We start from the raw sequence: 24,991 nt of genomic DNA on the forward strand, positions 1-24,991 counted from the left end.
GTGGAGTTGGAGTCTCTGGTCCTGTCCCCGGTTCTCCCTTTGCTACTGAGTCTTCAAATTCTTTAGGGTCGGTAAGGTCATTGATGGTCCCCTTTGCTGTGCAGGTGTTAACAGGTCGGCTTGAAGCTCTTTCCTGTCCTAGGGTCCTGTACCCCGTCGGTGAGTAGTTCCTGGAGTACTCCACCGGCAACCACTTCTCCTGAGTACCAGGTCACCGTTAACCCGAGTCAGGGTGTCACTTCCCTTCCACCTTCACACTCCTGCTGTCTCACACATTTCAACAGTCACCGCAGTTCTGACTACTGTCTTCCCGACTACTCTCCACAGTCTGCTCCTCCCACCTGGTCAACTAGTGGACTGTATTGGCTCCACCTCTAGGCGGCCATCCATTGGTCCGACCCTAGCTAAGTACCATTGTTGCGGAAAACTGGGATTACCTGGGTTTTTGTTGGTAGCGGCACTGGGGTTCTGGGTCCCTAATTGGGTAGGCCCTGCATCCTTGTGGGGATGCAGAACCTTGTAGCACCCTGATGGTTTCAGGGGCGCTACACTTACATGAAGACCTATTTATTAAGAACACAAAAGTAAGCATTTGTTACATGATTTGCCAATCTCTACCTTTATTTTCTGCATTAATGTTTCATTCAGCCTTTCCACCTTCCTACTGCTTTGTAGAGGGTGAGGAGAGTGGAAAGCCACTGATCCCCAGATATTGTAAAATATCCATAATGACCTGCAGGGAAATGCAGATGCATGGTCTGGGGGCCCCTGTATGATAAGTGTTCAATCCCACAAGTTTGAACAGAGGGGGAATACGTGAGGCAGTGACAGATGTCATATATGAAGGACGGTATGTTTCCCCCAGAATGTGCTTGGAGACCTTGTCAGACCTGCTGGAGTGTGTTGTAGTCACAGTCACCGCTGTGAGTGCAGCACAAAATAAGAGTGTGAACTTGGTCAAACTATTTGACCAAGTATTTTGTTTAAATAAACCTGTTAGGGCTTTTATTTTTGGAAAGTTCTGTAGGTTTGGCAGTGGGACAGAACTCTCCCTCCAGTCCAGGTTTTGCAACAGGCTCATGTCCGGGGAAATATATTTAATCCTGCAGACCACAGCAGGGTGGGTCTCGGTTGGGATCCAGGCTGTTGGAGCAGCAACTTCTGTGTGGAGCAAACACAGGTCAGCTCTGAGAAACATGGACATTATAGCGGACCCCTGCTCCCAGGATTCCAAAAGCAGTGCATGAGCCTATCTGGACATTTATAGGACTGCATTTACGTGAATCGGCTAAGTTCCGGGTTTCCAGGTCTGTAAAACTTTAGAGTGTGAATAAAAGACTGTTGATATGAACAAGAACCTGGGCCACTGCCTCACTTGTCTGGCTCTAAGAAACCGCTGCCTCACACTTGCAAATGTGCTTTAATCCCTTAGGCGGCTTTCACACTATGTTTTTTTTAACATGCGTCATGAACGTTTTCTTTGCTGCAAAAGCGGATCCTGCTTTTACAGCAAAAAAACGCATGCAAACGCATGTGTTATTTTACAGGATCCTGTCACTTAAAGTTTATGGGCGGGCATTGGAGTCATGTAATCGGGAGTGAGGGGAACTGAACGTGAGAGACTGGGAGCCGGCTTCTGACAGCTGCTGAGGCTCGTAACCAAGGTAAACATCGGGTAACTTGCTTGTATACCCGATATTTACATTGGTTACGAGCGTCTGCAGCTGCTAGGAGCCAGTTCCCTGCACACGTAACCAACGTAAACATTGGGTAACTAAGACCGCGGTTACCCGATGTTTACCTTGGATACGAGCGTCCTCCGCTCTCAGGCGGGGGAGAGAGGAGAGGGCGAGAGGGGGAGGGAGGGAGGTGGAGAGAGAGGGGGGGGGGAGAGAGGGAGGTGGAGAGAGGGACTGATCACGCGAGGCTGGTTTCTGGGCATGGTCAGTAGAGCAAGCAGGATCCAGTCTATCAGCACGCCAGCGTTCACCTGCGTTTGCGTGCTGTTTAGTCAGGATCCAGCAATTTGCAGTATTTGGACGCAGCTCAAAAACACTACAAGTAGCGTTTTTGAAAAAAGTTTAAAAACTGCAAGTCGCTGTATCCTCACTATAACGCACGCAAACGCAGGTGAACGCATGTTGACGCGAGTCCATTGCAAATGCATTGAAATGAAAACGCATTTGCACTGGATCCGTTTTTGCGTTAAAAAAGTTCATGAAGGATGTTAAAAAAACATAGTGTGAAAGCAGCCTTACCGGCAAATGACACGCTATGTACGTCATCTGTCGTCTCCTTTTCTTTGAAGCAGGCTCGTATGCCGAGCCCGCATCTTTCCCTGCACGTTGGCTGATTTAATAAGCTGACATGTGCCTCTAACAGAGTGTAGGTGGAACGGCGCTCCAACTACGGCTGTTAACATGTTAAATGCTACTGTCAATCTCTGGTAGGGGGCGCGCTGTTATGTCTCCTCATCAGCGCCCCCGAGCATGTGATGGAACATTTCTATGTATGGAGGAGTCAGGAGACACGGCCAATGACCGGCAAGACATGGACACTTTTGGCGGACAGTTATCTCATGCATTGCCAGCTTTAGCCTTTCTGCGCATCCATTAACATGTGGTGTAATAAAAGAGACAGCAAAACAGTAATACAAAGGTACATTTATTTCATTAAAATAACTCTTTCATAGATAGCGCACAATTTAGAAACTAGAATTCTTGTGTAATGGAGATTTGTATTTCACATCACAAGACTAGGATCACATTGCTGTGAAGGAACTGATATATCATCACTTCTGTGTAACAGTCTATAAGTCATAAATACGTTTTTTGCAAACAAAATTTAAAGCAGGAGCGGCCATTTTTTCGGGAGTCCAATACTTTTGTGCTAAGAGTTAAGAAGACCCTTTTAGGTCCCATGCACACGTTGCATTTTTTGCCTAAGTCTGCATGTCTATCCTTATGCCAGCAAAGTCAATGAGAATTCTGAAGTGTTGTGCGCACGTTGCTTCTTTACTCCTTGCAGTTTTGGATGCAGAAAAAAGAAGCAGCAGGTCAATTGTTGGTGCTTTTTTTTCCCTGCGTTTTTTTAACCCTTCCAGGGAATGATTTCACAAAAAAAAAGCATGGCACAAAAAAAATTTCTGCCCCAAAGTGCAATTTTTGGTGCAGAAAATTCCTGCAACCAAAAACCCGACATGAGCACATAGCCTAAAGGGGGCTTTACACGCTGCGACATCGCTAATGCAAACTCGTTGGGGTCATGGAATTGGTGACGCACATCCGGCCGCATTAGCGATGCCGTTGCGTGTGACACCTATGAGCAATTTTGCATCGTCGCAAAAACGTGCAAAATCGCTCATCGGTGACATGGGGGTCCATTCACAAAAATCGTTACTGCAGCAGTAACTAAGTTGTTCCTCGTTCCTGCGGCAGCACACATCGCTATGTGTGACACCGCAGGAACGAGGAACCTCTCCTTACCTGCATCCCGGCCGTTATGCGGAAGGAAGGAGGTGGGCGGGATGTTACGTCCCGCTCATCTCCGCCCCCCCGCTTCTATTGGGTGGCGGTTCAGTGACGCAGCTCTGACGTCACTGTGACGCTAAACGAACCGCCCCCTTAGAAAGGAGGCGGTTCGCCGGTCACAGCGACGTCGCCAGGCAGGTAAGTAGTGTGACAGTTCTGGGCGATGTTGTGCGGCACGGGCTGCGATTTGCCCGTGTCGCACAACAGATGGGTGCGGGTACCCACGCTAGCGATATCGGTACCGATATCGCAGCATGTAAAGCGTCCTTTACACATTCCCAATTATCAGACGGTGTAAAAAGGCCACCGATTTATCCGACAAACGAGCAAAATGATCATTTGTCAGGGAATCAGAAAGTGTATGCAATCATAAAAATCATCGTTGTCGGTAGCACATTGCCCGTAGAAGTATAAATTTGCAGACAAAAAAATATTTTTCCAGAAGCCACAGTAAAATTTTCTCTAAAACAAGAACTTACGAAGAGCCAGTTTTCTGGTGAGCCGGTAAACAATGAGTATTTTGAGGTTTTTTTTATTTTCATTAATTTTGTTTTTCCTGCAGAGGTATTGAAAAACGCCTGGTGGAAAAAAAATATGGTACCTATCACTTGTTTGAGGAGAATCCTGAAGGAAATGTCTTCACACTATGCACTGTTGAATTAAAAGACTGAAAAAAATTAAAAAAAAAAACTATTCAAAAACAACTTCATGAAAAGCTTCAAGAAAAGAAAAACTTTTTCAACAGCTCCCCGAAACAGGAGTATTTCCTGGAGGAGCTTTTGCTTGAATTTGTGGTTTTTTAGCATTTTGAAAAAACTTTACACATGCCCTAATAATACTCAATTTGTCAGATATTTATGCCGATTTATGACCAGTTGAAAGTAGAACTTTGATGTGGTCATAATACTGAATCTGTTAGATATTTATGACGATTTATGACCAGTTAAAAGTAGAACTTTGTTGCAGGGCTGTGGAGTCGGAGTCGGAGTCGTGGAGTCGGAGTCGGAGCTCATTTTGGTGGAGTCGGAGTCGGAGTCGGAGTCGGTATAAAATGCACCGACTCCGACTCCTAAAATATATAATAAATTGGGGACAGGAGTGCAATGCAGAATGTGCTGAATATTTTACTAAATAATAACATTTAGTATAATGCTTATATTTAAGTGAAAAATGTATTGTAGTACAATGTGAACATCAGACATTTAATTGTTTTTATGATACAATAATCAAGATATTTGGATAGAACATAAAATATTTATTGGAATACAACTTTAGAACACAAAAAACTAATAAATTGTAAATATGTAATATATATATATATATATATATATATATATATATATATATATATATATATATATATATATATATATATATATATATATACAGTGTATATACACACACAAGATATATATGTAATCTACTGTATATTACATAGTGTATTACATATTTACAATTTATTACAGTTTTTTGTGTTCTAAAGTTGTATTCCAATAAATATATTTTATGTTCTATCCAAATATCTTGATTATTGTATCATAAAAATTATTAAATGTCTGATGTTCACATACACATATTCATGTACTACAATAAATTTTTCACCTAACTATAAGCAATATATGTAGGAGTCGGAGTCGGAGTCGGAGCCGGAGTCGGAGTCGGAGCCGGAGTCGGAGTCGGTGCAAGAGAATTTGAGGAGTCGGAGTCGGAGTCGAAGGTTTGGCTTACCGACTCCACAGCCCTGCTTTGTTGTGGTTATAATTTGGCATCTGTCAAATATCTATACTGATTTATGACCAGCCGAAAGTAGAACTTTGATGTGGTTATAATTTGGCATCTGTCAAATATCTATACTGATTTATGACCAGTCGAAAAGTAGAACTTTGGTGTGGTCATAATACTGAATCTATCAAATATTTATGCTGATTTATGACCAGTCAAAAGTAGAACTTTGATGTGGTCATAATACTAAATCTGTCAGAAATGTATGCTGATTTATAACCAATTGAAAGTAGAACTTTGATGTGGTCATATATAAGCTTAAAAGAAAGCTCAAAACTGAAGGTCAAGCTAGTACATGACCATTTTGGAAACCGGAGAGTCCCCCCGGAGGCCCGAGTGTAGAAATGCCCCTCCCCTTCTTATAGTAGTTTGAACATCTAATCGATCATTTAACAAACTGGTTTATTATATAGAAGCAAAGGTAAATTTGTGAATGAGTGAAATACTTGAAAGAGTGGGCAATAATATTTTGACTCAACGTGAAGAAATGATTGAGACTTTTTCACCATTTTTTTGCCATCAAAAAGTTTTGCTGAAAAACATTCAACTTTTTTGAGGTTTTAAGCCGCTCTCAAAACTTTTAAGAAGTGGATGGGATATTAGGCAAGGTAAGCTGTGCAACTAAGCTAAAGCCAGAATGATAAATTGCAATTAAAAAAGCCACTGATGGTGGTGCCTGGGAAAGATGCTACTTCTTAGAGATATAAAAAAGAAGACCAGGTGCATTTATGAGTCTTCTTTTAAGATTTGGAACTAAGAACGTTTTCAAAAGTTTTTGAAAAGTTGCAAAATCTCACGCCAGTAGGGTGTGAAGTAAAAACCTGAAGAAGCAGTGTTAGATTTAAGGATGCGCTAAGTTTATCAAACATTGCGTGACACTTTGGAGCATAAAAAAAAATAAAACAAAAACAAAAATATATATATATATATATATATATATATATATATATATATATATATATATATATATATATATATATATATATATATATATATATATATATATATATATATATATATATATATATATATATATATATATATAGCATCACAGCAATAAGAACAGATGACTTTAAAGACTTCTCCCTTCAATAAATTCCTCCCAATAATTACATGCATATTTAGCATTATGTTGAAGGATTCAGAAGGACATTAATTCTTTCATGATAACTTTTCGCTTATGTGTCTTATATAGTAAATATATTCATTATTTTTAATATTTTGTGCAGTCTTTGACTTAAAATCCAATTTTGCCAGATTAAATGAAGGCTTCTACTAAATTCTTGGAAGGATCCCTGTATAAATTACTGTAGAAACACCAGACACATATACCCCATAATCATTGAAAATGATCAGAAATGCGTCAAGCACTTGCCTGGTGAATCTTCTTAGCCCGCACTTAATTGGAAAGGATACATGAATAAAATATGCGTAATAGTATTATAAAATATTCATGGAAGTCCATACTTATGTAAAATTGTAAAAACTAAATGCTAACATAAAGCGATGACTTGAATGGCCAAATATCTCAGTCAGGTATTTCTAATATCGAGCAATAATTCCTAAGAGACAAGCGAAAGGAGCATTCAGATGATAAGTAATTCAGTAGTATTGAGTATTTCCTGCACGTCAGACTCCTCAGAATGCGGTCACCAACAGATAAAGACCTCAAGGTCTACAATCCTGTTCACATTACGTTATACAACCTACGTCAGAGGTATAAGTTGAGCAGACGCCCAACATATTGTATACGTTCAATGGAAAGCCAAAACCTATTCTCCTATATGGCAAATAAAAAATAGTTGCAGACTTCAGGCAAAGGTGCAATCCCTCCCTCACTCATCACTAGTTACGAGTACATGGGCATGGTAGTGCCCGCTCATCATTAGTTACGAGTACTGAGCACCTGAGTATGGTAGTACTCGCTCATCATTACGTGTACCGAGCACCCGAGCATGGTAGTGTCCGCTCATCACTAGTTATGAGTACCAAGCACCCAAGCATGGTAGTGCCCGCTCATCATTATGTATACCGAGCACCTGAGCATGGTAGTGCTCACTCATCACTAGTTACGAGTACTGAGCACCTGAGTATGGTAGTGCTCACTCATCATTACGTGTACCATGCACCCGAGCATGGTAGTTCCCCCTCATCATTACGTATACCGAGCACCCGAGCATGGTAGTGCTCGCTAATCACTAGTTATGAGTCCCAAGCACCTGAGCATGGTAGTGCCCACTCATCACTAGTTACGAGTACAGAGCACCCGCGCATGGTAGTGCTCACTCATCACTAGTTACGAGTACTGAGCACCTAAGCATAGTAGTGCCCGCTCATCACTAGTTACGAGTACAGAGCACCCGAGCATGGTAGTGCTCGCTCATCACTAGTTACGAGTCCCAAGCACCCGAGCATGCTAGTGCTCACTCATCACTAGTTACGAGTACTGAGCACCTAAGCATAGTAGTGCCCGCTCATCACTAGTTACGAGTACAGAGCACCCGCGCATGGTAGTGCCCGCTCATCACTAGTTACGAGTACAGAGCACCCGAGCATGATAGTGCCCGCTCATCACTAGTTATGAGTACTGAGCACCCGAGCATGGTAGTGCCCGCTCATCACTTGTTACGAGTACAGAGCACCCGAGCATGGTAGTGAATGGAAGTCATGAACTGCACACGACTAGGATTAATCACAATATCTCATATCCAAAGATTACAAAATGGGTTGTCCGGTATCCCTATCTTAGGTATAGTTTATGAATATCAGATCAGAGGGTGACCAACACTTGGCATCCCCACCAATCAGCTGTTTTCACTTCAGGCACTGGCCGGATATAAACAGTTAACGGAGCCGGAACAGAACGTCTCCATTCAATGTGGCCATTACTCTCCACTGGCACTTAGTCCCTATTCAACTGAACAAGTCATTAATGTGATGAGGTCGGACAGCCCTTTAAGATTTTTTATTTGAAGAGTTGAGAACAAAAATTTGAAAGACCTTGGTCCAGCCGCAATATTGGTACTTAATAGGCTATGAACATCTCTGACATTGAAACATTAAGTATGTAAGTGGTTAGCACCATGTGTTCCTGCCTGATGCGACACTTGGGAGCAATCGCAAAGGTAGAAATGTAAAGAAATAAGTAATGGGATGTCTGGTCTAAGGTCTGTAAACAGTTTCTCTGATGTCTTTTCTCAAAAGTTGGCAAGTATTTGAGATGCAGTCTAGTGACAGATACCCTCACTTTGCTTTCGTCCTACAGCCCTGAGTTATTTCCCTCCCTGAAAACATGGTTGGTTTTTTTCCACTCTGGTTTGGCTTGGATCTCTTTCTTTCCTTTCCTGCTACTATCTCTAAAAATGAGAAAAGGTAAAAGTGGAGCATACAAGAAGAGATTCAGCAGGATAGCCAGCTATGTGGAAGAGTTATATAAACTTTACGGCAGCAAGATGAGAGTAATTTTTGAATAATACTAGAAAGTTGAGATTCAGCAGGATAGCCAGCTATGTGGAAGAGTTATGCAAACTCTACGTAGGCAAAATGAGGGGAAATTTTTGAATAATACTAGAAAGTTGAGATTCAGCGGGATAGCCAACTATGTGGAAGAGTTATGCAAACTCTACGTAGGCAAAATGAGGGGAAATTTTTGAATAATACTAGAAAGTTGAGATTCAGCAGGATAGCCAACTATGTGGAAGAGTTATGCAAACTCTACGGTGGTAAAATGAGGGGAAGTTTTTGAATAATACTAGAAAGTTGAGATTCAGCAGCATAGCCAACTATGTAGAAGAGTTACACAAACTTTACAGCGGAAAAATGAGGGGAAGTTTTTGAATAATACTAGAAAGTTGAGATTCAGCAGCATAGCCAACTATGTAAGAGAGTTATGCAAACTCTACGTAGGCAAAATGAGGGGAAATTTTTGAATAAAACTAGAAAGTTGAGATTCAGCAGGATAGCCAACTATGTAGAAGAGTTACACAAACTTTACAGCGGAAAAATGAGGGGAAGTTTTTGAATAATACTAGAAAGTTGAGATTCAGCAGCATAGCCAACTATGTAAGAGAGTTATGCAAACTCTACGTAGGCAAAATGAGGGGAAATTTTTGAATAAAACTAGAAAGTTGAGATTCAGCAGGATAGCCAACTATGTAGAAGAGTTACACAAACTTTACAGCGGAAAAATGAGGGGAAGTTTTTGAATAATACTAGAAAGTTGAGATTCAGCAGCATAGCCAACTATGTAAGAGAGTTATGCAAACTCTACGTAGGAAAAATGAGGGGAAATTTTTGAATAATACTAGAAAGTTGAGATTTAGCAGGAAACCCAACTATGGTGAAGAGTTAAATAAAATCTACTTCAGCAAAATGGGAGAAAATTTAGAAAAATACTAAAATGTTGCATTTAGTAAGCAAATGAGCAGCAAAAATAAGTCAGTGAACAAGTGTATATACCCTGTGTAATAGTAATCATGGGAGTTAAAAACATAGTACTATGGAGAAAGCAATTGTGAATGGTGTAATATTAATATATTATGGTCAGGAGTGCTCTGGGACCTAAAAACTTAGAAATAAGGAAAACTTTGGTTCCACTGAGTCCACTACAGTGCTAGGAGGCAGAAGCTTAAAGGGAACCTATCACCACTTTTTTGGCGTATAAGCCTTGGCCACCACCACCAGGCTCTTATATATAGCATTCTAACATACTGTATATAAGAGCCCAGGCCGCTGTGACAACATAAAAAACACTTTATAATACTTACCTAACGGTCGCTCTGCGGTGAATGAGGGCCTAATGGGCGTTTCCGTTGTCCGGTGCCAGCGCCACCTCTTTTGGCAATCTTTGTTCTCCTTCTTCTCTAGCCGCGGTGCATGATGGGATCGACGTCATATACACTCGCCGGCATTCAGGTCCTGAGCAGGGCAGATCAAAGTATTGTAGTGCGCCTGCACAGGACCGGCGAGTGTGTATGACGTAGGACGTGTCATGCACCCAGGCTTCAGAAGGTGGTGGTGGCCGGAGCTTATACACCAAAAAAATGGTGACAGGTTCCCTTTAATATCGACTACCAATTTAAATTGACATCAAGGAGCAAAATGGACAAATAAGTAGTAGACAAAGGTAATTCGGTTTCACAAACTGCTCCATAAGTGGTTTATGACAAAGATTGGTGACAGGGCAGGAAACTTCAAGCAAACAGATGGCAATCCGGGAATGCAGCTTTTCTGTAGGGTAAGGCAAGTAACATCAAAGAGTATGACGGTATAGACAGTTGTATGACCATATTAAATGGTGGTGAAGTAATAATTCAGGTGTTTACAACCAAATTCTTAGATAGAAATAAAATAAAATTATTTTTCATTTTTTAATTGCTATCTTTTTTTTTTTTTTTCCTATTTCATTATTATTGTAGGAGATCGGCCCGGAATCCTCCGAGCATCGGTGGAAACTAAGCGACTGGATCTCTCTACCATGGTGGTAAAATCAAAGTTCTTTTTCACATGTTAGAGTCCATGGCCACCGAACCAGAGCCATGAAAAGCTCCTCCTATTTGTCGTCAGCCCTGACGCTTCTTCTAAAAAGTAGGACGAGTGCGATGGCAAAGTTATAATGTGATGACCATGACGCCACGCCGGGACTACTAATCAGAAGAGACGCCAGCAATTTTTTTACACTGCAACAACCAAAAGCAACCGAGCAAAGTTCATTTTAAATCAATAGATCCTGGAATAACAATAATCTCAACAATTGGATGTGTTTAAAAAAAAATGTTCCTGTGCGAAGATAACCTTATATATGTGTCCCTGCTGTGTACTGTGTAATGGTCGTGTCTGACCGTACAGGAACATGGTATGATCATATCACAGCTACTGGGCAGGGGAGGGCGCAAAAGAGTGCACAGAAAGGACAGCACAGGATCATAGATGATTCTTTCTGTGAGGTAAAACATTTTTCTAAAAAAAAAAACCTGCAGAGAAATGTTTTAACTCACAGAAAGAATAATCTAAGATGCCATGCTGTAATCTTTGTATACTTTTTTTACTTCCTCCCATGCCCAGGATATGTGGCGTGATCAGACCATGTCCCTGTACAGTCAGACACGGCCATTACACAGAACACAGCATGGACACATATATAGGATTATCTCAGCACAGGAACATTTTATGTAATCCCATCCAATTGTGGAAATTATTATTACTCCAAGATCTATTGAATAAAATACACTTTAAAATGAACTTACTTTGTGGGAAAATCCCTTTAAAGGGAACCTGTCAGGTCAAGATTTTCTATATAAGTAAAAGCAGAACAAGTTTAGCATCCAAAACGTTGCGTCCTGCTTCTTTTTCAGTCTTCGGGCGCAGCACAGAGTGATCGCGGCTGTTGTCCAATTGTGCCCACTTCTCAATTGATTAATATCCCCGCTCGGTAGGTTATAAGTGAAGTCGGGCGTTAACCAACTAAACGATGTGCATTGACTGCTACCTGTGACAGACACATGTTCTGGATGCTAATCATCACCTCTAACATGCTCAGTCTTACAGGTTTCCATTAAAATCTTTCAAGTTTGCTTTGGAAAATAAGATTATGAAGACAAAGATGCCTGAAAAAGTCTTTATCGATGGCCTACTGACATTATTCACGGTTCGGTTCAGCATTCTTAAGACTACACAAATGCAACGAATCCGTATATAACACTACATTATAGAGGTTGTGCACTACTTTTACATTGATGGATCATCCTTAGGATAGGTCATGAATGCCTGATCAGCCGGGGTCTGACACCCGTCACCCTTGCTGATCACCTGTTCTCGGTCCCGGCAGTAGGTGGCCGGAAATGCTCAGTTCCGAAGCTGCTGCGTTTTCTGATAGTGGCGCAGCCTAATACTACACATCCGCCTCCCATTCAGATCAATAGGAGGTGGATGTGCAGTACCCGGCCGCGGCCACTATCAGAAGATGGAGCAGCGACGGAACTGGGCATTTCTGGCTGCCTGCTGTCGCCGCCGTCACAGAGAACAGCTGATCTGCGAGGGTGCGGGATGTCGGACCCTTGCTGATCAGACATTGATGACCTATCCTAAGGGGTACTTTGCACACTGCGACATTGCTAGCCGATTGTAGCGATGCCGAGCGCGATAGTCCCCGCCCCCGTCGCAGATGCGCACTCTTGTGATAGCTGTCGTAGCGAACATTATCGCTACAGCAGCTTCACACGCTCATAACTGCCCTGCGACGTCGCTCTGGCCAGCGAACCGCCTCCTTCCTAAGGGGGCGAGTCGTGCGGCGTCACAGCAACGTCACACGGCAGGCAGCCAATAGAAGCGGAGGGGCAGAGATGAGCGGGACATAAACATCCCGCCCACCTCCTTCCTTCCGCATTGCCGGCGGGACGCAGGTAAGGAGATGTTTGTCGCTCCTGCGGCTTCATACACAGCGATGTGTGCTGCCGCAGGAACGAGGAACAACATCGTACCTGCGGACGCACCAACATTGTGAAAATGACCGATGTGACACAGATCACAGATTTTTGACTGTTTCACGCTCGTTCATCTTCTCTGCTAGGCTTTACACGTTGCGACGTCGTTACTGGTGCCGGATGTACGTCACTTTTGATTTGACCCCGACGATATCGCAGTAGCGATGTCGCAACGTGCAAAGTACCCCTAAGGATGGGCCATCAATGTAAAAGTAGTGGGCAACATCTGTAAGCAGTCAAGAAGCGGAAGACGTCGAACTATGGAGCCTACATGATCATCCCCATGGCTAAGCCGGTTCCGCTAACCTGCTTACATCGGAATCGGAATATATCTTCACTTTTTCTTACTTTAGCAGAAAAGCTTGATAAAAAATATTGGAATCACGGCAGGGAAAGAATTAGGACCATCATCCTTGGATAAAAAAAATCTAATGTGTGCACTATTTCCCTTAAAATGTTTATCCTTTAATCTGATTTGAAGTAATATAATATCATATTAAAGAACTTTTTAGCAATTCTCTTTCCCACAAACTTTATATCATTATAGATGGGAGGGACAGCACGAGAGCGAAGATGTTTCCTTCTACAGCCGTAGAGATCACCTCAAAGTATATATATAATGAGCGTATACGCATCAAGAGAGAAGCCGGGAACTTTTCTACGTCCATGTCTCCTTCATCAGCGCCTGATGAAGACTCTTAGGTTGGAGGGATCCAGATGCCAGGTCATAGTTTATTTCAGAGCTTCTTCATCTTCAGGGGATATGTTTGTGCCCGGAGTATCAGATGAAGATGCCACCTGAAACATAGAAAAGGTGAAAAGAAACAGTAAAGTCTCAATCAGTCGTCTGAATTGGACACAACTCCCATAACAGCAGAGATAACCCTGTTCCCAATCACTTAAAGGGTTATTCCCATCTCCAAGATCCTATCCCAATATGTAGTAGGTGTAGTAATAATAATAATAATAATAATAATAATAATATTAAATCCCTCCAATTAGAAATGTAGTATAGCTCCTCTGATTCACTATGTCCCTTGCCTCATAATCAGGGCAATGCAGGACCTTAGGTATCCATGGTTACGACCACACGTATATAGTCACAGCTGGTTAGTTAGTTGCTCATGGTCGTAACCATGGATACCTAAAGGTCCTGCAATGACTTGAACATGAGTTAAGCGACATAGTGATTTAAATGTTTCAAGTCCACATTATGTTCATTTCTCTTCCTGATACTCTGAGTTTTATGTGCAGATTTTACTCACAGACTTGCAGATGCAGTTTAAAGGGTGCTTTACACGCTGCGACATCGCTAATGATATATCGTCGGGGGTCACGTCGTTAGTGACGCACATCCGGCATCGTTAGCGACATCGCAGCATGTGACACCAAGGAGCGACGATCAACAAGCGCAAAAACGTGAAAAATCGTTGCTCGTTGACACGTTGCTCCTTTCCTTAATATCGTTGCTGCTGCAGGTGTGACACCCCGGGAACGACGAACATCTCCTTACCTGCGTCCACCGGCAATGCGGAAGGAAGGAGGTGGGCCGCATGTTCCGGCTGCTCATCTCCAGCCCTCATCTGCTATTGGACGGCTGCCGTGTGACGTCACTGTGACGACAGAAAGGAGGCGGGTCGCCGGCCAGAGCGACGTCGCAGAGCAGGTATGTGCGTGTGACACTGCCGTAGCGATAATGATCGCCACATATCGCACCAACGACGGGGGCGGGTGCTATCGCGCTCGACATCGCTAGCAATCGCTAGCTATGTCGCAGCGTGTAAAGCACCCTTAAGGCCCTGTGCGCACACTGCGTTTTTACCCACTTTTTTTTTGCGTTTTTGCTGCAGAAATTTCTTGAGAAAATGGTTGAAATCTTTCTGCAGACATTCCCCAGCAAAACCTATGGGAAAAAAAAAAAGCTGTGCGCACGCTGCATTTTTTTCCTCAAGAACATTCTTTCTGCAGAATTTCTTGAAAAAAAGAAGGTGCATGTCACTTCTTTTCTGCAGGTACCTGCGTTTTTTGCCATAGATAATGGTAAAAAAATGCAGGGATAGACCTTAGGAAAAAAATGCATCAAAAACGCGGTAAAAACACATGCGTTTTCGGTGCGTTTTTTGAACGCAAGTGCGCTAATCTTTCAGCCTCTCAAGATATTTCTTGAGAAAAATCCGTTTTCTAGTGCGCACAGTGCCTAAGGCTGTGTGCGCACTGGAAAATGGAATTTTCTCAAGAAAATTCCGCAGGCACTGAAAGATTACCGCACCCGAAAACCGCATGCGGTATTGCCGCGGTTTGCTGCGGTATTGTTCGCGGTATTGCCGCGTGTGGGTTGGTACATGTGCTTTATTGCATTCAATGCAATAAAGCACATTGAAGGAAAAAAAAAATCATTTCCTTCTGAGATAGATAGATAAAGAGACAGATAGAAAAATAGATAGAGAGATAGATAGATAGATAGATAGATAGAGGACAGATCGCTGCATTTCTCACGGTCGGTAGTGAGTTCACATTACCGGCTGTGGGAAATGCCCTGTGGTTACCTCTGCTGTCTCGTTGTGAGGCTGCATTCAGCGCTGTGTGTCAGTCGCGGCTCGATGTAAGCAGTGCAGGACCTGTGGATTACGCCGGGGCGGTGGATTACGTCGGAGGTTTGTTTGGGAGGGGTTAATAAAAGGGTGAACGAGGCTTAGTTGTGTTTTATTTAAAATAAAGGATTTTTCGGTGTGTGTTTATTCACTTTACTTAGGGGTTGATTATGTCAGCTGTCTCATAGACGCTGCCATGATCAAGCCTGGAGTTAATGGCGGTGATCTGCCGCCATTAACTCCTTGTATTACCCTGACTGCCACTGCATCACGGCAGCAGGAAGAGCTGGGGACACTCCGGTACTGCCGCATAATGCATGCGACGATCCCGGGGCAGCTGCGGTTGATATTCTCGGCTGCGGGAGGTGGGAGGGAGGCGGGGGACATTAACCCTACCCCTCGCCCTCCCCGGCCTGAGAATACCGGGCCGCCGCTGTGTGCTTACCTCGGCTGGACGGTAAATATACAGCGGAGCCCACGTGTTTTGTTTTCTATATTTCCGTTTGATTTCTATGTGTGTTCTATGTGTCTGTGTCTGTGTTCTATGTCTGTGATGTCTGTGTGTGTCGGTGATCTGTGTGTGTTTACTCTCTGCTCCGCTTCCTCTTCCTGTAATGACATCACTTCCCTGCAAAACCGCAGGCAAGCGATGTACATTAGTGCAGGTAAACCGCGAAATACCGCAGGGAATGACGCAGGAAACGCAGTGAACCGCACAGAATTTGCTGCCTGCGTTATTCCCTGTGGGATTTCATGATTACATTGCAGTCAATGGAGTGAAATCCCGCAGCGACGTGCGGAAAAGAATTGACATGCAATTGTTTTTGCTGTGGGAATCCCGCAGCAAAACATGCAGCTGTCAAATTCCGCATAGTGCGCACAGGATTTTTTTTTCCCATAGGTTTTGCTGGTGATTCACTGCAGAGATGTTATGAACATTTTCTGCAGCGAAACATGCAGCAAATCCGCAGAAAATCCGCGGCAAAATCCGGTAAGTGCGCACAGGGCCTTAGTGTATTTCCACAGTGGAATCGCATCAAAAACATACTGTATATAATACGCACCTAAGTATATCAATAAAGTTTTGCCAAAGCCAAATAACCAGAGATATCAAAAACTAAGCAGTTTTATATAAAGCATGACATACTAACAAAAAAAACAATCAAAAACGTAGCATCAAAAATGCGAAATGCACTGAAAAAAACACAAGTAACCTAATATAAATAAAAGGTGCAGAAATGCTGTGGAAAATATGAAAAATCCAAAAAATAACCAAATACTCATCATGTGAACGAAGGCTTAAAGGGAATCTGTCACCAGGTTTTTGCTCCCCCATCTGAGAGCAGCATAATGTAGAGGCAGAGACCCTGATTCCAGCGATGTCACTTACTGGACTGTTTGATAAAATCAATGTTTTCTCTGCTGCAGTTCTAGTAGTTATACAGAGCTCAGGAATATGCTGGACTACCTGCAGCACACCACGTAGTCCTGTAATGATAATCTACTGCTGATTAAACAGTGATTTTATCAAAAGTACACTAAGCAGCCCAGTAAGTGACACATCGCTGGAATCAGGATCTCTGCCCCTATATTATGCTGCTCTCAGATTAAGAGGCAAAAACCTGGTGACAGTTTTCCTTTAAAGGCATGGCTCTTCTTAGTGTACTTATAATGTATTTGTCCAAATTAGGGCCTCATTCAGACGTCAGTGATTTTACTCGTGCATAAAATAATGTATCCGTATTTGGTCAGCGTTTAAGCTCAAATTTCTCATATAAATAAATAACAAAATTGCAAATAACTAAATGTCAAAAATATAATTTTACACGGATGGCATCCACAGACCAAAAAACATCTATGGGTGATCTGTGGCTCGCCTCAAAATTGGACAAGTCTCCGTGACGGGACGGACATGTGAACAGTTCCCACAGACAATAATGGTTTTGTGTTCTATCAGTGTAAACAGGGATTGAACAGGTACGAGAAAAACAAAACTCTAAATGAGGTCTAAAAGCTTAAACGCACTACTTACCAGGACACCAGCGCAGAAGCAGACACAGCAGACACCAGCGACCACGAGAGCTAGAAAGATGTACTCGAAGATCAGGATTCCAAAGGCAAATTTGTAACAGAGATCGTTGCAGCGTCTTGGATTTTCTTGGTAAATTCTGAACACCCAGACACTACCTGGGGAAAAAAAAAGAGAAAAAATGCATAAAAGAGAAAAACATATATTTTATGTCTTTTTATGAAATGACAAATTGTTACAGAGCTGCATTTTAAAAATTACAAAAAAGAAAATGGGCAGATGCTAAAGTTTGGGCACCCTTAGAGACATGTGTGTTCAGATATCTTTGATCAAGGTTTCAGACCTTAATTAGCCTGTTAGGGATATGGCTTGTTCACCATCATCGATAGGAAAAGGCCGGGTGGTGCAAATTTCACGACTCTTCTAACCTTGTGACAAAAACAACATCCATAGGTTCTTCTAAGCAGCTACCTAGCACTCTGAAAATGATGAAGGCCCACAAAGCAGGAGAAGGGTATAAGAAGTGTTGTCAAGTTCACTTTCCTCATTTAGAAATGTAATTAAGAAATGGCAATTAACAGGAACAGTGGAGTTCTAGATAAGGTCTGGAAGACCAAGCAGAATTTCTGTGAGAGCTGCTTGTAGGATTACTAAAGAGGCAAATCAGAATCCTCTGCCTGACTGCAAAAGACCTTATCTTAGGAAGATTTAGTAGCCTCTGGAGCTGTGGCACATTGTTCTACTGTTCAGAGACACCTGGAAAAATATGGTCTTCATGGAAGAGTCATCAGAAGAAACCTCTCCTGCGTCCTCACCATAAAATTCAGCATCAGAAGCATGCAAAAGAATATATAAACAAGCCCTGTAGACCGATGAGGTTAAAATAGAAGTCTTTGGCCACAATGATCAAAGGTACGTGTGGAGAAAAAAGGGCACAAAATTTAATGAAAAGAATATCTCGCCAACCATTAAGCATGGGAATGGATCAATCATGTTTTGGGGTTGTGTTGCAGCCAATGGCACAGGGAGCATTTCCCACGTAGAGGGAAGAATGGATTCAATGAAATTTCAATAAATTCTTCATGCAAACATAACACCATCTGAACTTAAAAAGAGGAGAAAAGAAGATTTCTTCTACAAATGGATAATGATTCTAAACAAAAGTAAAAATCCACAATAGACTACCTGAAAAGCCGCAAGCTGAAAGTTTTAGAACAGACCTCACCGTCCCCTGATCTGAATATCATTGAAAATCTGTGGCTAGACCTCAAAAGAGCAGTGCATGCAAGACGAGCCAGGAATCTCACAGAACTGGAAGACGAGCCACGAATCTCACAGAACTGGAAGACGAGCCGGGATTCTCACAGAACTGGAAGACGAGCTAGAAATCCCACAGAACTGGAAGACGAGCCAGAAATCTCACAGAACTGGAAGACGAGCCGGGAATCTCACAGAACTGGAAGACGAGCCGGGAATCTCACAGAACTGGAAGACGAGCCGGGAATCTCACAGAACTGGAAGACGAGCTGGGATTCTCACAGAACTGGAAGACTAGCCATGAATCTCACAAAACTGGAAGACGAGCCAGGAACCTCACAGAACTGGAAGACGAGCAGGGATTCTCATAGAACTGGAAGACGAGCTAGAAATCTCACAGAACTGGAAGACGAGCCAGGAAACTCACAGAACTGGAAGACGAGCCAGAAATCTCACAGAACTGTAAGACGAGCCAGGAATCTCACGGAACTGGAAGACGAGCCAGGAATCTCACAGAACTGGAAGACGAACCAGGAATCTCACAGAACTGGAAGACGAACCAGGAATCTCACAGAACTGGAAGACGAGCCAGGAATCTCACAGAACTGGAAGACGAACCAGGAATCTCACAGAACTGGAAGACGAGCCAGGAATCTCACAGAACTGAAAGACTTTTTCAAGGAAGAATGGATGAAAATCCCTCAAACAAAAATTAAAAGTCTCTTAGCTGCTACAAAAAAAGTTTTTTGAGCTGTGATATTGCCAAAGGGGGTGCTACTAAGTACTAACCCCGTGCAGGGTGCCCAAATTTTTGCATTGGACCGTTTCCTTTTTTGTTAATTTTTTTTTTTTGCCTAAAATACAAAGCAAATGTGTCATCTTTAACTTTATGCCTTTTTTTAGAGATCAGTGCATCTTCAACTTGCTTAACTGTTCACAATAACAGTAATTTTAACCAGGGGTGCCCAAACTTTTGCAGACAATAATCGAACCCCAGAAGAGCAGCGGTGGAGACACAGCACTGGACCCAGGGAGGGTGAGTAAAGCACATGCTATTTTTTTAAATAAATTGTAACCAGAAAACAGGGGTTTCCCAAAAGTCAGATAACACATAATATGACCTATAACCAGAATAGGTCACCATTATTAGATAAGTGGGGTCCAACATTCGGCATGTCCATTGAATAGTTATTAGCTCCGGTAGTGTCAGGTGTAAACAATGAATGGAGCTGAACAACAGTACCCAGCAGCAGCTGCTACACATTAGAAAAAGCTGTGCTGATCCATACTGTACACTGTTTACATCCAGTACTGGCAGAACTAGGGCGGCACGGTGGCTCAGTGGTTAGCACTGCAGTCTTGCAGCGCTGGGGTCCTGGGTTCAAATCCCACCAAGGACACCATCTGCAAAGAGTTTGTATGTTCTCCCCGTGTTTGCGTGGGTTTCCTCCGGGTTCTCCGGTTTCCTCCCACACTCCAAAAACATACAGATAGGGACTCTAGATTGTGAGCCCCAATGGGGACAGTATTGCCAATGTATGTAAAAGCGCTGTGGAATTAATAGCGCTATATAAATGAATAAAATTATTATTATTATTATTATTAACTGATAACAGCTGATTGTGAGGAGCTGGGTGTTGGATCCGCTACCTTCCTGATCTGCCACCCATAGAAAGGGTCAACCATATTATACACTTGGAAAATCCCTATTTTCCTAGTAAACTGCTTTTATTTTCATAGGAAAAGCCATTTAATATACCTGCAATAAACCAACAAAAGGAGAAAACGCCCAGCACACTTTCAATGGTATATGCCAACTTTTCACCGACCATCTTCAACGGAATTAGTGAAAAAGCCAACAAGTGAAATACCCCGGCCACTATCAAGTAGATTGGGATTTTTGGCTCGATTGGACAGTTGTCAACATGCATGGATCCTGTAGGGAAAAAAAAAAAAAATCATGAGAATCACCGTCTTTTATAGTTATAGCCAATTATGAAGATATTCCATTGTCTGGATATGGCCCATTGTGCTCATCTTACCTATGATAATCATGGCAATGCTGAGCAACGTCCAGAGCAATACGGAGAAGATCTGCGAGACTGAAATAAAAGACAAAATACATCAGGAGGCCCTCATACCCTCCGAAAGGGGAAAACATGGACACATAGTTCATTCTTCCTTCAATAGACCAGGACTTGTTTTCTCAAAGGCTAGAACCAAATATCCGTATTTTCGCTCCATTGTCCATTTTATTAACTGCAGATGTTTTTAGTCTGTCAGCAGGCAGGTTTTTGTTATGTAATCTGAGAGCATCATGATGTAGGGACAGAGACCCTGATTCCAGCGATGTGTCACTCACTAGACTGCATTTTGTCGTTTCATTAATATCATTGTTTTATCAGCAGGAGATTATCATTACAGGACTAGGTGTCTCATGCCTCCTAGTCCAACCACTCCCCCACCACTGATTAGCAGCTGTCAATACACAGTGTACACAGAAAGCTGCCAATCAGTGGCGCGGGTGGGGCTATACACAGCTCTTCATTCTCTATTGTGTATGTTTTGCAAAACATTATATGTCATAGCTATTTCCATTTTTTAGTCCAACTTGCGAATGTTTCCATTTTTACACACACACACACACATATATATGAGAGAAAGAGAAGGGGAGATATATATATATATATATATATATATATATATATATATATATACATACATACATACATACATACATACATACATACATACACACATATATATCTATATCAATATATATATCTATATCAATATATATATATCCATCCATAGAGATACATATATGTATATATAGTATATATATAGTATATATATAGTATACATAGTATATACAGTATATATAGTATAAAATATATATATATATATATATATATATATAAAATTTTCTAGCTGCAAACCTCTGGTTTTGAATGCAATATCTACATAGGTGCATAGAGGCCCATTTTCAACAACCACCACTCCAGTGTTTTAATTGTACATTGTGTTTGCTAACTGTGTTAGAAGGCTAATGGATGTTTAGAAATCCCATGAAAACCCTTAAGCAAATATGCTAGCACAGCTGAAAACAGTTTTGCTGATTGAGGAAACTATAAAACTGACCTTCCTTTGAGCTAGTTGAGAATCTGGAGCATTACATTTGTTGGTTCCATTAAACTCTCAAAATGGCCAGAAAAAGAGAACTTTCATGTGAAACTCTACAGTCTATTCTTGTTCTTAGAAATTAAGGGTATTTTATGCGAGAAATTGCCAAGAAACTGAAGATTTCCTACAACGGTGTATACTAATCCCTTCAGAGGAGAGCACAAACAGGCTCTAACCAGAGTAGAAAGAGCAGTGTGAGGCCGCGCTGCACAACTGAGCAAGACAAGTACATTAGAGTCTCTAGTGTGAGAAATCGACGCCTCACAGGTCCTCAACTGGCAGCTTCATTAAATAGTACCCGCAAAACGCCAGTGTCAACGTCTACAATGAAGAGGCGACTCCGGGATGCTGGCCTTCAGGGCAGAGTGGCAAAGAAAAGCCATATCTGAGACTGGTTGCTTCTTATAATCCGGTGCGTCTTATAAAACGAAAAATACAGTATATAAGGGAAATTCTGTTTATGTGTGTGCTCTCGGGTGCACTGTTTTCAGGCACTACTAGGTGTCACTGCTCCCTAGTCCCTTAGCTTGTGGTTGGGATGGAGGACAGGGCTGAAGGAGTTAGAGGTAAAAATCTGCCCAGCAACAAGAGTTGGCTATTGGGATTAGTCAGATGGGGACACGGCTGAGTAGAGAAGAAGCTGTACCTGAGGGAGGCATAGCGAGAGAAGCCCAGATTCGTCAGACCCTCAGGGTCACCCCAGATCAAGTGGACAAAGGACACTCTTCAGTAGCCGGGTGCAGAAGTAGGCACGGACCGACCCTGAAGTTGTGGCCTTGAGTCTAGTGGTGTTTCCGGGAAGCAACTGACTCCAACTGCCCTTCTGCTCCAAGGGAGGTTTCTGGCCTCCTCGAGCTCGCCTTAGGTCTAGGTGTGAAGTACCATAGACGTGGGCGACCGGGTCACCACAGAGACGGTGGTGAAGGAACTCCGCCCGGTGGTGAATCACATCCCTGTGGGAGGAGACGCGATTAGATCCAGGTGGGACTCCATGAATTTACTAGCTGCCACTGTGGTGTTGCCGGGGAAAACAGACAATCCTATAGTAGATGGAGAGATGTGCACGAGGGAGCAGTGTGCAGGAAAATGGGAAATGATCCCAAACCGTAACACTGATGTAACATTCCAGCTATGTGCCCGCAGCGGATGTGCTCCACAGAAACTGTGCAAGGTATTCAGTAAAGAAGTGTTAAAGGGAACCTGTCAGGTGCAATATGCCCCCCGGACCACGAGCAGTTCTGGGTACATATTGCTAATCCCTGCCTAACTGTCCCTGGATCTAGTACCATAGATAAAGAGATCATTAGAAAAAGTATTTCTAAAGATCCTTTATCATATGCTAATTAGCGCAGGTGCGTGCTAACATGCTATTCAATGCAGCGTCACCAGCGGTGATGCTGTACCTGTGTCCACGGTGAACGCTGAAGCTGAATGCCCCGCTCTTTCGGTTATGCGCATTATGAAGCCGGGTGTACACATCCCGGCTTCAGATGTGGCGCCCCTGACCTGGTCAGGCACCACTGAGTACTGCACTCATGCTCGGACAGTGCTTCCAGGTAGTTCCAAAGGCCGGAAAGGGGTGTGTACGCACAGACACATATCAACCAGGTCTCCCACACCTTAGAGGGGACCCGCTAGTCAGACCCTGCACGTGTAGTAGCCGTTAGCAGGGGAGAACGGTTATCAGCAAGTCGGTCAGAAAGACGCTGAGGAAGTCAGCTGGTCGAGTATGGAGACTCCTGGTGACTAGGAACGCACGGGGAACAGGTCCCTAGAGTAGACGTCAATTTATTGATCTGCTAAACCTGCCGGTGAGGGGAACCATAAGTCCCACACCAACCAACTAGAGTCTGAGCCTCAGCAGCAACGAAGGTACCCATAAAGAGGATCGAGCCTGGAGCCATCTTCCTTGGTCCACGCTGCCGGCAAACGGGCCAAAAAGGGGAGAAAAGGCAGTAGCAACTTCCGTGGATGAATCCCACGGTACTTCAAGTCAGGGGTTATCCGAAACAAGAAGTGCTAGGAAGGCGAGTTAACGGTTACCCTTAGACCGGCCTAAAGGATACCTGGTTCCACCTGGTTTATCTCAGCATTGCCTGAGCTCCTCATAGAACATCTGAAAGTGAGTAAAACAGTTGAAAGACATCTTGGACTGAGACTGAGTTATTCTGGGACCTGTTGTTCCACGCACCCGAGCCCCTGGGGCCAGCCTCACTCATGGGAGGCCATACCACCAGACTTCAGACTCCATCAGCCCCAGACGCTCGTTAAATCTGCAGTGGCGGTCACCTAAAACCCAAACCTTGAGTGGTGTCACGACTCCCATGTAAATAAACCTGACATACCTGTTGCCAGAAATACCAAAAAGTGGAGACCCTGTGGCATCCCTGAAGGTGGAGTGAAGTCCCAGGGGCGACTGCTGCAGGTGGGCTACACACAGACACGTCTAGTGTGGGGCATTCGGGTTCAGCGTTTTCTGCAGACACAGGTACAGCATCACCGCTGGTGCCGCTGCATTGAATACTATGTTAGCACGCCGCTGTGGGTATACTAACATGCTAAGAGGGCATACTAGTCGAGGGATGTAACACCCATACAACTAGTCCCTGCACTCATTAGCATATCATAAAGGAACTTTAGAAATACTTTTCCTAAAGATCCCTTTATCTATGCTTCTAGATACAGGGACGATTGAGCACCTAGAACTGCTCGTGGTTCTGGGTGCATATTGCACCTGACAGGTTCCCTTTAAATGTTATCCTGGACTTCATGTCTAAATTTGTTCTAATGAAGAGAAGCTGCAATGTTCCTGGTTGCACTGTGGAGGGGGCAGGAGTGCGCACAGAAGAGAAACAGGGGCTCACCTATGCCCATGACTACGGCCCCCCACAACCCCTACAACATCCCAAACAAAGAAAAAACTGATAAGAAAAAAGTCATCTCATGTTCTTTTACACTCATATACATGCTGGGTCTTTTCTTGCTCATTTATAAATGCCGACTATGCTGACACCTAGTGTCCAACAGGAAAACTGTAATAAATGGAAAAGATAAAGCTAAAGGGGCCGATTCATTTGCACAAGAACAAGTTGTAAAAACATTTTGCAAGTTTTCTGGCAGATATTGATGAATTGGACC

General features: G+C 43.0%; 1 protein-coding gene and 1 long non-coding RNA gene across 10 annotated transcripts in view; both read right to left on the reverse strand.

Moving 5' to 3' along the window:
- Positions 1-2,648: 2,648 nt before the first annotated feature.
- Positions 2,649-4,736, reverse strand: LOC142254561 (uncharacterized). Its single transcript, XR_012727257.1, has 2 exons — positions 3,486-4,736; positions 2,649-3,428 (listed from the first exon to the last, which is right to left on the reverse strand). It is a non-coding gene; the product is annotated as an uncharacterized LOC142254561 (long non-coding RNA).
- An 8,500-nt stretch (positions 4,737-13,236) lies between these two features.
- Positions 13,237-24,991, reverse strand: part of LOC142255030 (transmembrane protein 272-like) — a 42,258-nt gene continuing 30,503 nt past the window's right edge. For all 9 annotated transcript variants that reach the window (XM_075326464.1, XM_075326461.1, XM_075326458.1 and 6 more), the window contains 4 exons: positions 20,713-20,772; positions 20,430-20,606; positions 17,417-17,571; positions 13,237-13,591 (listed from right to left, as the gene is read on the reverse strand). In XM_075326464.1, the coding sequence (XP_075182579.1) occupies positions 13,526-13,591; positions 17,417-17,571; positions 20,430-20,606; positions 20,713-20,772 (458 nt within the window). In that variant the 3' untranslated portion in view covers positions 13,237-13,525. The remainder of the gene's footprint in view (positions 13,592-17,416; positions 17,572-20,429; positions 20,607-20,712; positions 20,773-24,991) is intronic.

Source organism: Anomaloglossus baeobatrachus, chromosome 10 (assembly GCF_048569485.1).
Source record: "Anomaloglossus baeobatrachus isolate aAnoBae1 chromosome 10, aAnoBae1.hap1, whole genome shotgun sequence".
In the NCBI taxonomy this organism is placed as follows: domain Eukaryota; kingdom Metazoa; phylum Chordata; class Amphibia; order Anura; family Aromobatidae; genus Anomaloglossus; species Anomaloglossus baeobatrachus.